At 47.1% G+C, this 16,086-nt stretch overlaps 1 protein-coding gene across 1 annotated transcript in view; it reads left to right on the top strand.

Moving 5' to 3' along the window:
• The window catches only part of PRKDC (protein kinase, DNA-activated, catalytic subunit), a 2,818,033-nt gene that overhangs the window by 2,688,578 nt on the left and 113,369 nt on the right, over positions 1-16,086 (top strand). Inside the window, exon 84 of the mRNA XM_086965729.1 lies at positions 6,694-6,882. Within this exon, the coding sequence (XP_086821855.1) occupies positions 6,694-6,882 (189 nt within the window). The remainder of the gene's footprint in view (positions 1-6,693; positions 6,883-16,086) is intronic.

Genomic DNA, 16,086 nt, shown 5'->3' with positions numbered 1-16,086 from the left:
CGTGCAATGTCATCATTTCTGCACATTGGAATTTCCAAGGTGGCACTCGCTTGGCGACGCTTTTCGTCGCGAGTGGAGTTGCGGTTTGTTGTACGCCTTTCCGCCTATACCACTTCTGCCCAGAGTACTGAAGAGGATCAGGCGAGACCAGGCCCAATGTCATCCTCGTGGCCCGGACTGGGCACGAAGGTACTGGTAGCCCAAGCTACTTAGTATGTCAGTCGATCCCCCGATTCGTCTGCCTCTTCAGGAGGACCTTCTGTTGTAGCAGCAGAGGACGGTCCTCCACCCGAATCTGTCCAGTCTTCACCTACATGCGTGAAGATTGAACAACAGTTGAGGCCATTTGACTTGCCTCCTGAAGTCTGTGATGTGATTGTGGCAGCCAGGCGTCCCTCCACAAAATCGGTACACGCCTGCAGGTGGAACAAATTTGTGGCATGGTGCACAGCAAAGGCTGTGGATCCACTCTCTGCCCCCCTTTCAGAGGTTCTCCTCTTCCTTCTTTCTCTTTCCCAGCAGGGCTCTGCTCTGGGCACTATCAAAGGCTATCTCTCGGCCATTTCAGCCTTCTTGAGGCTTTCTGATCAGCCTTCTCTCTTCAAGTCCCCAGTTGTAAATAGATTCTTGAAAGGCATCACACATGTTCCCTCCTGTTCCTTTTGGGATGCCTCAGTGGGACTTGAACCTTGTTCTTACCTATTTTATGTGCACTCCTTTCGAGCCACTTCACAATTGCCCTCTTCGTCTTCTGACTCTTAAGACTGCATTCCTAGTTGCCATCACCTATACCAGGAGAGTGAGTAAGCTCCAGGCTCTATCTTCTAAGCCTCCTTTCCTCTCTGTCCATCCGGACAAAGTTGTTTTGAGATCTCGTCCTTCTTTCCTGCCCAAGGTGGTTACAGCCTTTCATATCGAGCAGTCCATCACCTTGACCACCTTCTTTCCGCCTCCGCATCCTTCGAAAGAGGAAGTGAGGCTCCACCGTCTGGACCCAAAACATGCGCTCTCGTTCTATCTAGACTGCACATGCCAGTTCCGGGTGGACGACCAGCTCTTTGTTGGTTACGTGGGCGCTAAGAAGGGATGGGCGATGCCCAAGCGAACCATCTCTCGGTGTGTCGTGTTGTGCATCAAGGTCTGTTACTCCTTGGCGAAAAAGGCGCATCCTGTAGGGCTGAGGGCCCATTCCACTTGGCCACGGGGGCGACTACTGCCTTGGGTCGGGTGTCCCCATGCAGGACATCTGTCAGGCAGCTACGTGGGCCTCGCTGCACACGTTTGCTGAGCACTACTGCCTGGACAGCTAAGTCCAGAGAGATGGCTTTTTCGGCCGTTCCGTTCTCCAGGACTTTCTGATGTGATCTTGGTTCGCAGACCAAACACCGGGGTTGGTATTGCTGGGGTATCTATTCTAAGGTAAGGAATCTAACACCAACCTGTTTCTTTCAGATGCACAAGATTCTTACCTTTGGTAACGATATATCTGAAAGAAATAGTAGTTGGTGTTAGATTTCTTACCGTCCCACCCATCCTCCCCGTTCTTGAACCGATATCTAGGGTTAAGGTCATCCCTTTCAGGGCCCTAGTTTTATGGCACCAGTGTCGGTTTCTATCATGGCTCTGCGTTCCTGGTGCGGGAAGCTATGTACAGAACTGACGTCAGCGCGCGAGGGCGGCATCTAAGTACTCCGACTAAGTCATTCCGGCGATCACGACGACGGATGCGGAGCCGCAGACGACACCTACCGACGCGCAGGGGTACTAATGACGAAAACTTTCCGGATCCAGCCTGATGCCTGGGGATATTCTAAGGTAAGGAATCTAACACTAACTACTGTTTTTTACAGATATATCGTTACCGAAGGTGAGTAGTTTGTGCATTTAGGGATGGGTTGATATTTCCACTTGCCACTTAATTACGTTAACTGTTGAGCAGAGATCATTTATCGATTCTTCAATCAATCAATCAATCAAAGACATTTGTAGAGCGCACTACTTACCTGGAGGGTCTTAAGGCGCTTGGGGGGGGGGGGAGGGGGTGCTGCTACTGCTCGAACAGCCTGGTCTTGAGCTTCTTCCTGAAGGAGAGGTGGTCTTGGGTCAGGCGCAGGTCGGTCGGGAGGGAGTTCCAGGTCTTGGCGGCCAGGTAGGAGAAGGACCTTCCTCCTGTTGTCGTTCTTCGGATGTGGGGGACGGCGGCGAGGGCGTGACTGGCTGATCGGAGATGGCGTTTGGGAGCGTAGAAGTGGATGCGGTTGTTGAGGTAGCTCGGGCCTTGATCGTGTAGGGCTTTGTGTGCGTGGGTGAGGAGACGGAAGGTGATTCTTTTGTTGACGGGGAGCCAATGCAGGTCTCTCAGATGTCCGGAGATGTGGCTGTGTCGTGGGATGTCGAGGATGAGTCTGGCTGAGCTGTTCTGGATCCAATGGAGTCTCTTCTGGAGCTTGGCGGTGGTTCCGGCGTAGAGGGCGTTGCCGTAGTCCAGTCGGCTGGTGACGAGGGCCTGGGTGACCGTCTTCCTGGTCTCGGTGGGGATCCACCGGAAGATCTTCCGTAGCATGCGCAGGATGTTGAAGCACGACGAGGAGACGGCGTTGACTTGTCTGGTCATGGAGAGGGAGGAGTCCAGGATGACGCCCAGGTTCCGTGCGTGGTCTGTCGGTTTGGGTGCGTGCCCAGGGCGGGGGGCCACCAGGAGTCGTCCCAGGCCGAGGGCGAGGAGCCCAGGATGAGGACTTCCGTCTTGTCTGAGTTCAGTTTCAGGCGGCTGGTCGTCATCCACTCGGCTACGTCTTTCATCCCTTCGTGAAGGTCGGCTCTGGCGGCGGCGGGGTCGTTGGTCAGGGAGAGGATCAGCTGGGTGTCGTCAGCGTAGGAGATGATGTTGAGGTAGTGCTGGCGTGCGATGGCCGCGAGGGGGCTCATGTAGATGTTGAAGAGGGTGGGGCTCAGCGAGGATCCTTGAGGGACGCCGCAGATGACTTCGGTGGCCTCTGACTTGTACGGTGGTAGTCGGACTCTCTGTGTTCTTCCGTCGAGGAAGGAGATGATCCACTCCAGTGCCCTCTCCTGGATTCCGACGTTGCTGAGGCGCTGCACTAGGGTGCGGTGGCAGACAGTGTTGAATGCCGCAGAGAGGTCTAGGAGGATGAGGGCCGCTGTTTCTCCGCTGTCCATCAGGGCTTGGATGTCACCGGGGGCAGCGATGAGGGCGGTCTCGGTGCTGTGGTTGGCTCGGAAGCCAGTCTGTGAGGGGTCGAGGGATCCATTCGTCTCGAGGAAGGCGGCCAGCTGCTTGTTGACGGTCTTCTCGATGACTTTGGCTGGAAACTGGAGGAGCGAGATGGGGCGGTAATTCTTGAGTTCGGTGGGGTCCGCTGTAGGTTTCTTGAGTAGGGCGCTGAGTTCGGCATGCTTCCAGCTCTCCGGGAAGGTGGCGGTGTCGAAGGAGGTGTTGATGATGTCCCGCAGGTGGGGTGCGATGACAGCGTCGGCCTTGTTGAAGACGTGGTGAGGGCAGGGGTCGGTTGGAGATCCGGAGTGGATGGAGTTCATCATGCGGACGGTGTCTTCGGTGCTGATCGGAGTCCAGGCGCGGAGGGTGGTGGTGGGGGGCGGTGGTTCGGTCGTGGCGTGCGTCGGTTGAGTGCTGAAGCTGTTGTGTATGTCCGCGATCTTGTTGTGGAAGTAGGAGGCGAGGGAGTTGCAGAGGTCTTGCGATGGGGTGATGTCGTTGTTGCCGGCGTTGGGGTTGGAGAGCTCTTTCACGATGTTGAAGAGTTCCTTGCAGTTGTGTGCGTTGTTGTCCAGCCGGTCCTTGAATGCAGTTTTCTTGGTGGCGCGGATCAGTTGGTGGTGCTTCCGGGTTCCGTCCTTGAATTCCAAATTCTATATGTAAATTTTAAATGAGATTTCAATCAGTTTACAGTGTAAATGTTCTTACATGGCAGGTTTTAATAACTAACAACAAGAAAGGTGGGGGAGGGTCTGAGGGGCAATTTTTAAAGACCAGATTCACTCCATACCCCTGACTTTACCTTACTGACTGCAGGAAGGGAACTGGTCTGATAGTATCGGATAATTAGAACTATCTATTGGCTACATGTGGGGTCGACATGTTTCAGCCGTGAAACTCATTGACTCGGCTTTCTTCAGGACTGTGTGTGTGAAAGTGCTACTGCACAAAACCTTAAGTGAACAAAGTATTATGTTAATACATATTAACAGAAAAAATCAAATCAGTGGTTTGTTACCACCCTACCAGACATGTGTCTCATGTGTAGGTAGTTTGAGAGCTACTTCTTCATCCCTAGGAAAAAGGAAGGAATATTGTCAAAGTAAAGTAGCTGGATGCAATGGTGAACGGCGAACAAGTGCTCAAAGTAAGTGGGTGAATCATATCACACAGTCGTTTAGAAAAGAAACATTATTGAGAACAATGAATGTAATGGTGAATCTTGAAGTACTATTTCCAGTACCACTACATTCTTTAAAACCTACAGTATTTCAGTAACCTCTTCCACATAGAACAGCTAATGTAGTCAATTGTGAAGGGTTATTTGAACAATACTTATTTAAACTTGATTGCGCCCACTTATCTGGGTGGGCCCAATCACATAAATAATTTTTACCACATCTCAGTCGCTGTCTACCTGCGGCCGCCTTTTGTCTTTGAATGGCACGTTATGTGGTCTTTGGATAGAAGTTTTTTAGTGTGAGCTTGATAGGGGCACAAAAGTAGGATAATGTGATTACCCTTGGTCCCCCTGTGTTTCTTTTCTCACTACTAGAGCGGGCCTCTACCACCGAGCAATTGCCGGGTGAGGTGAGGTTCACTCCCACAAAAAGCTGGGTGAGTACTTTTCAAATTATTAATATATTTTCCCCCAAATGAGTACTTTATGCCAAAGGGATAGTCGAATACAATGTTTAAGCGTCTGCGTGATTTGATTCACCCACTTACTTTGAGCACTTGTTCGCCGTTCACCATTGCATCCAGCTACTTTACTTTGACAATATTCCTTCCTTTTTCCTAGGGATGAAAAAGTAGCTCTCAAACTACCTACACACGAGATACATGTCTGGTAGGGTGGTAACAAACCACTGATTTGATTTTTTCTGTTAATATGTATTAACATAATACTTTGTTCACTTAAGGTTTTTTGCAGTAGCACTTTCACACACAAGGTCCTGAAGAAAGCCGAGTCAATGAGCTTCACGGCTGAAACATGTCGACCCCACTTGTAACCAATAGATAGTTCTAATTATCCTATACTATCAGGCGGATTTTAACATATGGCATCAGGACAATTCCCAATAAACATATTTTTTGTCCTTTTAGTCATTTTTACTACACACACGTTTTTTCACTTGCACTGCACTCCATCAGTCCTCACATACCTTGAACAAACAAAAAGGCAGAGACTGTTTTGAGAGGAGGAGGCCCAATATTTACGCCTAAGTACCATCTTTGGCTATAGGTGACCCCGCTCTCTTGGTTTTCCAGATGACGAAGTCCGCCAAATGGGTGGGCTGATGGAAACCACACTCAAGCCTGAGATTGTGCGAGTTATGTATTATTGGTGAACTGTAGTTGCTCTTATACTGTTGGTTTTTCTATCACACCAAACAGACCAGTTCCCTTCCTGCAGTCAGTAAAGTTTTAATAACTCACTCACTTAACTCTGAGGGGTGGTCACTTTAGACCCGCTGATCAATTTTGTATAATGTTAACAAGCAAAAGAAATTTGCTTGCTTGCCCATCACAGGAGGTTTATGTGTAAACTGTGTAGGCCGATCTTCCCTAAATCTACTGTTTATTCTAATAAAAAGTAATTCTAATCTGTTCACCACCCAGCAGCCCCTTATATTAGGTTTTTGTAATGGATAGACAGTATGCAATGTCCTAAAATGTGCTGAAAGTGCTAATATTAGACTCCCCATTCTCTCCTGAATACAAATGGCCATTAAAATTTACTGAGACTATTCCAATATTTCAAGGGACATTAGTGCAACAATATGATTGTTCATTTATACTCCTAAACCTTCATTATGAGCGGTCCAGTTTCACCTGGAGTGATACCTTTGAGTAGAACTACACCACCTGCAATTTCAAGTGCCTTTGAGCTGGGAATTATTGAGTGTACATACTACTGGACCATCTAATTCCAGGTTGGTAGACACCAGCCCCACTTTGCTGCTACTAGTACTACACAGTCAGGCCCTCGCCCAACACTTGCAGCAGCTCACAAGCAACAGTGCTCTCCCTGGAGAGGCAGAAACCTGCCTTGGAACCCCACCAAGGACCCTTCCCTTACAGCACTCTCACAGATGTTTTCTGCAAAAGTGTGCAGTTTTCATTTTGAGAGGGGGGAAATGATTGGTCAAAGGACACAGTATTTTTGCTCCTATGCAGGTATTCTCCATTCTGGGAAAGAAATAGCTGGAATTTAGTGTGGAGATACCTTCTGAATCAACATTCTGGCTTCCCCGGTTTTCCTGCACCAAGTACATGCTAACTCGTAACAAGGTCCTTAGTAGTGAGACCAACTCTAGTCACTGAGGAAGGTGTATATATAGTTTACATACCAGAATGTGGTATTTCTGTCTATCACTTTTATGGATTTAGGCCTCTTTTCAAAATCTAATTTGATTTCATTCAGTAACCATCTTTTTTTTTTATTGTATTAGTTTCTTCCTGTGCCAGAGATGATGCCCTTCCGTCTTACTTGTCAGTTTCTAAACCTGATGTTGCCAATGAAGGAGTCTGGTCTGATTAACAGCGTGATGATACATGCCCTCAGAGCCTATCGTGATGATCCAGACCTGCTTGTTAATACCATGGATGTGTTTGTAAAGGAACCTTCTTTGGACTGGAAGGTAATGCTTTTCTTTGTCTCTAGTTGAGGTGTGGAAACATGTTGGTGCTCTTTTGTCTCTAGAACTGTGAGGGGTGGAGGTGCATGTGATGATTTATGACCATGCCTGAAATAGAACCATTTTCACCTGTAGTGCAGTTTTTCATCTGCCGCTTCATTGTATGTCTATATCACTGTTGACTGTTATCGTAGTCATTCGTTACTGCAGAAACATAGTGTGTCTTATTTTAGCTACATTATTTTTCAATGTTAATCCATTTGTGAGGGATACTTCTACCTGCAGATTTCTCACCTGATGAATATTCCCAGACACCAGACTCCATTAAGAACCTTTCCAAAGTCCTCCTATGCTAGTAGGTGGTGCTGGCTCCTTCTTGTAGGAGAGTAGGGTCTGCTTACTATGGTCACCCCCACTTTTTGCTGTGATTTTCTGGTTTTTCGACTTTAATGTGGCTGTGGGCCTGCTAATCAGACCCACAGCCCAGCTGTTCTCTCTCTAAATTGATACCATGTACTTTAGGTACATACCTGATTGGGTACTGGGTCACCTTTGTGAGCCCCTGTATAGTGTACCAGAGATACCCAGGGCATAGGTGCATCCAAGGCCTACCAGGGGCTGCAGCATGTATTATGCCACCCCTGACTGGCCATCCAAACTGACACCACAGGCTAATCACTCATCTTGGGTATGGTGGTGTAATCACCCCTTACTTAGATATAGTATACCTATATCTACCTTATATATAGACACATATGCACCTATAAGTTACTCCTATGGTACGACTCAACAATCCTGGAGGCAGAGTGCTTGGTTTTATGTGAGAGGGTGCCCTAGCATGAGCTGAGCCCCTCTGCAGCTTTCAAACCCATCTCCTTATAGCTGTTCTATGATATAGCCATACCATATACTCTTACGTGCATTATAATCCTCGCGGTTAATGCTAACTTTGGTTTGGCTTTATCAAAACATGTCGTGTAAGGTGTCAAACACTTTGGAAAACTACCCCCCCCCCCCCCGAAAAGACATGTATGTTACTGCTTTACCCGGTTAACAGAGCCCCAGCATCACAAAATGGATGCTGCTGCCACAGACACGAATCTGACCTCCTGCTGCTGGGGGAAACTCCAGCAAGGGAGGCCTGGACAATAGGTTTCCTGTCAAGGGAGGTGCTAGCACCTCCCCAGACAGCCTGTAGTGTATTGGGGCAGGGTGGGTTGAATGGAAATATGCTTTTCCAGACACTGCCTGGGGCACACAAGGTGCTCCATGCATAGCCCGGTTCAAACCAGTTGCTTGGGCACTCCAGCCCTGCTCGGGCGCAACACTGGACAAAGGGAAAGGGGTGTAGCCACCCCCTTTCCAGGTCCACCCATAGGAGGGACCTAGCAGGTAATCCAGCCCATTTTCTTAGTATAAAGATAGGTGCTGTGTCCCCAGGACTTTAGAATATCCTGGAACGAAACTCTGATACGAAACTATTGGACCTTTGACGTTCTATTCTGACTAGAAGACTGAAGACATCTCCCTTGTGGTCAAGGAGTGACCCCCCTGTGCAAACAGGACCACCAGTAACTTGCCGTTCTGCTTTGTCAATGCTCCCGCCGGAACCCGAAGACTCAGCGACACAGGAACTGGACTCTCAGACTTCTCTGACTCCGACCCACATCTACAGCAAAGCTGAGACCCGTGGCGGACAGGAGAGGTGTGGGACCGGACACCCTGGACATCCTGCATTTTGCTAACAGTGCAACTACCGAGGCACCCTCGCAGTTGTGCATTGGGGTACGAGAAGCCCTAGACCCGAGCGCCATTTGCACCGAATCTCAGCCCTCCACACTCCACGAGTGCTGCGAGGGGCCCGCTCTTGCATTTCAGCTCAACGCATCTTCCTGGTTGCTAGCCCGCTGGCTAGTGAGCCCCCTGAAGACAAACCTTTGAAACCAAACTGCTTTCCTGGTTGCTCCAGGCTTGCTCCAGCTTCCCTGCAAAGGAGAAGCTCCTCAGACCTCGCTGGTCTGACCCGAAGCACAAGTTATTTACCTTCGGTAACGATATATCTGTAAGAAACAGTAGTTAGTATAAGATTCCTTACCTTATAATATCCCCAGGCGTCAGACTGGATCCGGAAACTTTTGCGTAGCAGTACCCTTGCGCATCGGTAGGTCTCGTCTGCGGCTCCGCGTCAGTCGTCGGCATCGTTGGCGCCGGGATGACGTAACCGGAGTACTTAGACGCCGCCCTCGTACGCTGACGTCAGTTCTTATACACAGCTTTTCTGCGCCAGAAACGCAGAGCCATGATAAAAACCAACACTGGTGCCAAGAAACTAGGGCCCTGAAAGGGGTGAACCTTAACCCTAGATATCGGTTCCCAGAACGGGGTGGATGGGTGTGCCGGTAAGGAATCTAATACTAACTACTGTTTCTTACAGATCTATCGTTACCGAAGGTAAGTAACTTGTGCATCTGAAAGAAACAGGTTAGTATTCGATTCCTTACCTTAGAATAGATACCCCAGCAATACCAACTCCGGTGGAGAAGTGTGGCTCAATGGTTAGAGCGGCAGACCCTGATGCAGAGGTCTGGCCTGGGACCAGGGTTCAATTCCCGCCTCGGCGGGTCTTGAGCTCTTAATTCCTCGGACCCGATTTCTCTCCTTGGTGCTGTTTCTAATCATGGGTCCCACGCTGCAACTCTGGGCAATAGCTTGCTTAATCTCCACAACGTCCCCAACAGCGCTGGGATGCCTGGCTTCACCTTGGGGATGCCCAGGAGTGGACATTTCACAGGGAAAAGCCAGGAAGGGTTTCTTAGCGGTATGAGTACAAGCGCCGGGAGACCCGGTCTGGGTAGTTGTGCGCTATACAAGTACAAAAACATTTACATTTACACGTAGCTGCCTGACAGATGTCCTGCAAGGGGACTCCCCGACCAAGGGCAGTAGTAGCCGCCGTGGCCTGAGTGGAATGGGCACGTAGCCCCACAGGAGGCTCCTTTCTAGCCAGAGAGTAACAAGCCTTGATGCACAAGACGACCCATCTAGAAATGGTTTGCTTGTGCACCGCCCGACCCTTCTTAGCACCCACGTTACCAACAAAGAGTTGGTCATCCACCCGGAACTGGCGTGTGCGATCCAGATAGAATGAGTATTATTAAATATACAAAGCCTCTGACACCATGGATCACACAAGTTATTTACTGTTCACGTCCTATTTATTGACAGTGAATGCTCTTGTTTTTTAGCACATTATTTAAGGGTTCAAGTGGGTACACATTGGGTGTGAACAACTTAATTTTGATATATCTCCTTACATCATCAATTACATTCAATATTTACAACAAAATAGCTTACTGGCTATTCGATAGGTCAACGTGAGAAAAAAACACAGTGACAAAATCAGTGGAAAAATTAATAGGTTCAAATATAAACAATCCACAAAGAAAAGAAAAGTGAATTCGTGTATCAACAATATCTTATTTACAATTGGTGTTTCAGAGTCCTACTATAAATCTAAAGGAAATTGTATTGATGTCCCAGGGGGGTGTTAGTGGTTTGTCCCTCAATGGGAAAAGTTAATTGTCCTGTATCGTGCCAGGGAAAATCATATATTTCCAAAAGGTATTTAATGCCTAATGGTGAGATGCGTCTCTCACTGTATGTCCCAGTTTATTTGATTGGATCATATGGCATATATTTCTCCTGGCCCCAGAGTTAAGCCTACGCGTTTCGACCTTGGTGAAAATCTTGACAGGGTGGGAACTTTGTAAAAGGTCTTCATCAGGGCTCGTAGTAGGTGATGAGGAGCATCAAGTTGCACCTACATGAAAAACTTTTAAGGAGCATATTTTAGTGGTTGGCTATAAGTTATAGGACCAAGTACAGTGCTTAAAATTTACAGGTGTTGGTTATCTCAATTAAAAAATTCACGTACCCAAGAAAGGGAAAGTCAGTACTGCATTCGATGAGTACAGTTGGGTTACAGATGGCGAGGTATTGATTTCTCACACGTCAGTATGGTGAATCTGTGTGTCCGCAGGCTTTTTTTATTCTTTGCTGTGGAGAGAAGCAGGGAGAAAAAGTTCAGACCTCCGTGTTGGTGAACTTAGTCTTGTGAGTTACTCTTGGATATGGACTTGGCGCCTGTGTCAGGGTGCGTCCGGGCAAGCGCTATGGTCAGCCTCATCTGTTGCGCGGCTAGCGTGTGGCTCGTGCGCTCAGCAGATAGTTGCAGGATCGGGTTTTAACTTTGCTATGTCAGTGGTGGGCTCTGGCGTCTCATACCTGCGGTGTTCTGAAGGGTTCTTTGTCAGTGCCAACGCGTCTTCGTTGCGGGGCGGATTCTCCGCAGGGTGAAGGAGCAGGGGTACGTCACATTCCCGGCGTCTCCTTTCTCTGGCGTGTTGCTTCTTTCTCGGCTCTCGCTGTAGAGGGTTTGCACAGCGTTCGGCAGGCGTGGAGTCTTACGTCCAGGTCGGAGATGAGAACAGAGCTGTCATTGGCTCGTTCTCGGGCATTGTTGTCATGACGCGCCTGATAGGGCTGAGTTATCGCGTCATGTGCACGTGATCCTGTTGCTAAGCGATCGAAACGCTTATTACTGCAATAGGAAACATTCGGTCATCGCGCTGTGGTTTATGTTGTGTTTAAAACATAAAGCTGGAAATTTCCGCTAATTCATTGAGTCCATGGTTGACAGTATCTAGGTACATGATAGTCTTGGCTTCCTGCTTGGACAGGTTATCGGCTACATTTTTACCTTTCACCTGTTTCACCACAGTCCATTTTAGATCGTCTGGTCCGTGTTGTTTTTCAATGAAGTGGGAGACCATGGGTGCATTTTCCTTTTTGCATCGAATTCTGGAGCGATGTTGTGATATTCTTGTTTTTATGGGTTGGCTTGTTTTGCCAACATACGCAAGTCCGCAGGGGCATGTGGCACAGTAAATAACGTTGCTGGTATTGCAGTTTGTAAATACCTCGTGTTTGATTTGTTTATGCCCATAGTGAAACATAGTTCCTTCAATGGTACTGTTACAGGAAATGCAGTTGCCGCATTTATGATGTCCTTTGACTGGCGGAAGGTTCAGGATTGACTGAATTGAGTTATCTTGCCTTGGTAATGTTGTGTCAGCTCGAACCAATTTGTTTCTCACACTCTCATTCTTTTTGAGTGCGAAAATGGGTGGATCTTCAAGTGGTTTCAGGCTCCGTACTGTATTCCAATTTTTGGTGACTATTTTCTTGATTTCTGTAGTAGCTCCAGAAAAAGTTGTCACACATACAATTGGGGTGTCTTCCTTATTCTTATCTTTAGGAGTCAAAAGGGTGTCTCTCGGGATATACCAAGCTCTCTTCATGCTTCTCTTTAGCTATTTCTTGGGATATCCTCTTTCAATTAGTTTATGCATCAGTTCCTGCGCGTGATGGAAGTAGTCGGGTTTCTTTGTGCAATTCCTACGCAATCTCAAGAATTGGCTGAATGGTAGATTTTCTCGGAGATTGCGTTGATGAAAACTGGAGAAGTGCAGAAAGGTATTGCGGTCGGTCTCTTTAGTGTATAATGTGGTATACATGGTGCCCTCTCCATGTTTGACCATTAGATCCAAGAAGTTTATTTGTTTTTTACTGTATGACAGGGTGAATTGGATGTTGGGATTTCGATCGTTGAGCCATACAGCGAATTCTTTCAATGTTGGTTCTTCGCCTCGCCACAGCATAAAGACGTCGTCTATGTAACGTCGCCAAACTTTTATATGTCCATCAAATGGATTGTTGTTGTAAATCCAAGTGGCTTCATATAAAGCCATGTACATTATAGCCATTTCTGGCGCGAAGGGACATCCCATGGCCGTCCCCATGGTTTGGAGGTATTGTATGTTATTGAATTTGAAAAAATTGAATTTCAGACAGGTTTCCGCTAGTTTGATTAGGAAATCGGTTGGGACATTGTGTGGCCGTTCTCTCTTTTCAAGGAAGAATTCAAGTGCTTCCAAGCCGTCTTCTTGCGGGATGTTGGAGTATAAACTCACGATGTCCATAGTGACCAGAAATTCCTTTGATTCATCAAAAGGTTGGCCATCTAGAAAGTTTATCGCTTCCATTGTGTCTTTAATGAAGCTTGCAGTCTGGCCAACAAGGGGTTTTAGAAACGTGTCGACATATTTAGCCGGTCGTTCCAGTATTGAGTTCACCCCCGATATAATAGGGCGGCCAGGAGGGTTCGTTGGGTCCTTGTGGACTTTAGGTAGAATGTACATCAAGGGCGTATGTGGGTTTTTGTTTATTAGGTATTCTCCCTCCTTTTTGGATAGCCATCCTTCTTTTCTGCCCTGATTTACCAGCGTTTCTAAACGATCTTTCAATTTTTCATTCCAGTTGTCATTCGTTTTTTTGTAGTATTTTTCATCTGAGAGTTGATGTATCTTTTCTTCCTTTTCTCTAACGTGTCTAGGTCACGTAGCACGTTCTTCTCGAACGTTAGTAGTTCAATGGGCATCTGACTGGAATTCGGAAAAAAGGTTGAACATCAAATGGAATCTAACATTGGACGAAAAAATTGCACTACAGGGACTTCAAGACAATAAAAGTCTCATTATCAAGCCGGCAGACAAAGGCGGGGGGATTGTTATCCTCCCGCGGGAAATGTATGAAGCTGAGGTCCTACGTCAACTCTCAGATGAAAAATACTACAAAAAAACGAATGACAACTGGAATGAAAAATTGAAAGATCGTTTAGAAACGCTGGTAAATCAGGGCAGAAAAGAAGGATGGCTATCCAAAAAGGAGGGAGAATACCTAATAAACAAAAACCCACGTACGCCCTTGATGTACATTCTACCTAAAGTCCACAAGGACCCAACGAACCCTCCTGGCCGCCCTATTATATCGGGGGTGAACTCAATACTGGAACGACCGGCTAAATATGTCGACACGTTTCTAAAACCCCTTGTTGGCCAGACTGCAAGCTTCATTAAAGACACAATGGAAGCGATAAACTTTCTAGATGGCCAACCTTTTGATGAATCAAAGGAATTTCTGGTCACTATGGACATCGTGAGTTTATACTCCAACATCCCGCAAGAAGACGGCTTGGAAGCACTTGAATTCTTCCTTGAAAAGAGAGAACGGCCACACAATGTCCCAACCGATTTCCTAATCAAACTAGCGGAAACCTGTCTGAAATTCAATTTTTTCAAATTCAATAACATACAATACCTCCAAACCATGGGGACGGCCATGGGATGTCCCTTCGCGCCAGAAATGGCTATAATGTACATGGCTTTATATGAAGCCACTTGGATTTACAACAACAATCCATTTGATGGACATATAAAAGTTTGGCGACGTTACATAGACGACGTCTTTATGCTGTGGCGAGGCGAAGAACCAACATTGAAAGAATTCGCTGTATGGCTCAACGATCGAAATCCCAACATCCAATTCACCCTGTCATACAGTAAAAAACAAATAAACTTCTTGGATCTAATGGTCAAACATGGAGAGGGCACCATGTATACCACATTATACACTAAAGAGACCGACCGCAATACCTTTCTGCACTTCTCCAGTTTTCATCAACGCAATCTCCGAGAAAATCTACCATTCAGCCAATTCTTGAGATTGCGTAGGAATTGCACAAAGAAACCCGACTACTTCCATCACGCGCAGGAACTGATGCATAAACTAATTGAAAGAGGATATCCCAAGAAATAGCTAAAGAGAAGCATGAAGAGAGCTTGGTATATCCCGAGAGACACCCTTTTGACTCCTAAAGATAAGAATAAGGAAGACACCCCAATTGTATGTGTGACAACTTTTTCTGGAGCTACTACAGAAATCAAGAAAATAGTCACCAAAAATTGGAATACAGTACGGAGCCTGAAACCACTTGAAGATCCACCCATTTTCGCACTCAAAAAGAATGAGAGTGTGAGAAACAAATTGGTTCGAGCTGACACAACATTACCAAGGCAAGATAACTCAATTCAGTCAATCCTGAACCTTCCGCCAGTCAAAGGACATCATAAATGCGGCAACTGCATTTCCTGTAACAGTACCATTGAAGGAACTATGTTTCACTATGGGCATAAACAAATCAAACACGAGGTATTTACAAACTGCAATACCAGCAACGTTATTTACTGTGCCACATGCCCCTGCGGACTTGCGTATGTTGGCAAAACAAGCCAACCCATAAAAACAAGAATATCACAACATCGCTCCAGAATTCGATGCAAAAAGGAAAATGCACCCATGGTCTCCCACTTCATTGAAAAACAACACGGACCAGACGATCTAAAATGGACTGTGGTGAAACAGGTGAAAGGTAAAAATGTAGCCGATAACCTGTCCAAGCAGTTAGCCAAGACTATCATGTACCTAGATACTGTCAACCATGGACTCAATGAATTAGCGGAAATTTCCAGCTTTATGTTTTAAACACAACATAAACCACAGCGCGATGACCGAATGTTTCCTATTGCAGTAATAAGTGTTTCGATCGCTTAGCAACAGGATCACGTGCACATGACGCGATAACTCAGCCCTATCAGGAGCGTCATGACAACAATGCCCGAGAACGAGCCAATGACAGCTCTGTTCTCATCTCCGACCTGGACGTAAGACTCCACGCCTGCCGAACGCTGTGCAAACCCTCTACAGCGAGAGCCGAGAAAGAAGCAACACGCCAGAGAAAGGAGACGCCGGGAATGTGACGTACCCCTGCTCCTTCACCCTGCGGAGAATCCGCCCCGCAACGAAGACGCGTTGGCACTGACAAAGAACCCTTCAGAACACCGCAGGTATGAGACGCCAGAGCCCACCACTGACATAGCAAAGTTAAAACCCGATCCTGCAACTATCTGCTGAGCGCACGAGCCACACGCTAGCCGCGCAACAGATGAGGCTGACCATAGCGCTTGCCCGGACGCACCCTGACACAGGCGCCAAGTCCATATCCAAGAGTAACTCACAAGACTAAGTTCACCAACACGGAGGTCTGAACTTTTTCTCCCTGCTTCTCTCCACAGCAAAGAATAAAAAAAGCCTGCGGACACACAGATTCACCATACTGACGTGTGAGAAATCAATACCTCGCCATCTGTAACCCAACTGTACTCATCGAATGCAGTACTGACTTTCCCTTTCTTGGGTACGTGAATTTTTTAATTGAGATAACCAACACCTGTAAATTTTAAGCACTGT

This window comes from Lissotriton vulgaris, chromosome 4_1, assembly GCF_964263255.1.
Source record: "Lissotriton vulgaris chromosome 4_1, aLisVul1.2, whole genome shotgun sequence".
NCBI classification, from domain to species: domain Eukaryota; kingdom Metazoa; phylum Chordata; class Amphibia; order Caudata; family Salamandridae; genus Lissotriton; species Lissotriton vulgaris.
Note: the sequence above shows the minus strand (reverse complement) of the source record. Positions and strands in the feature narration are given on the sequence as shown.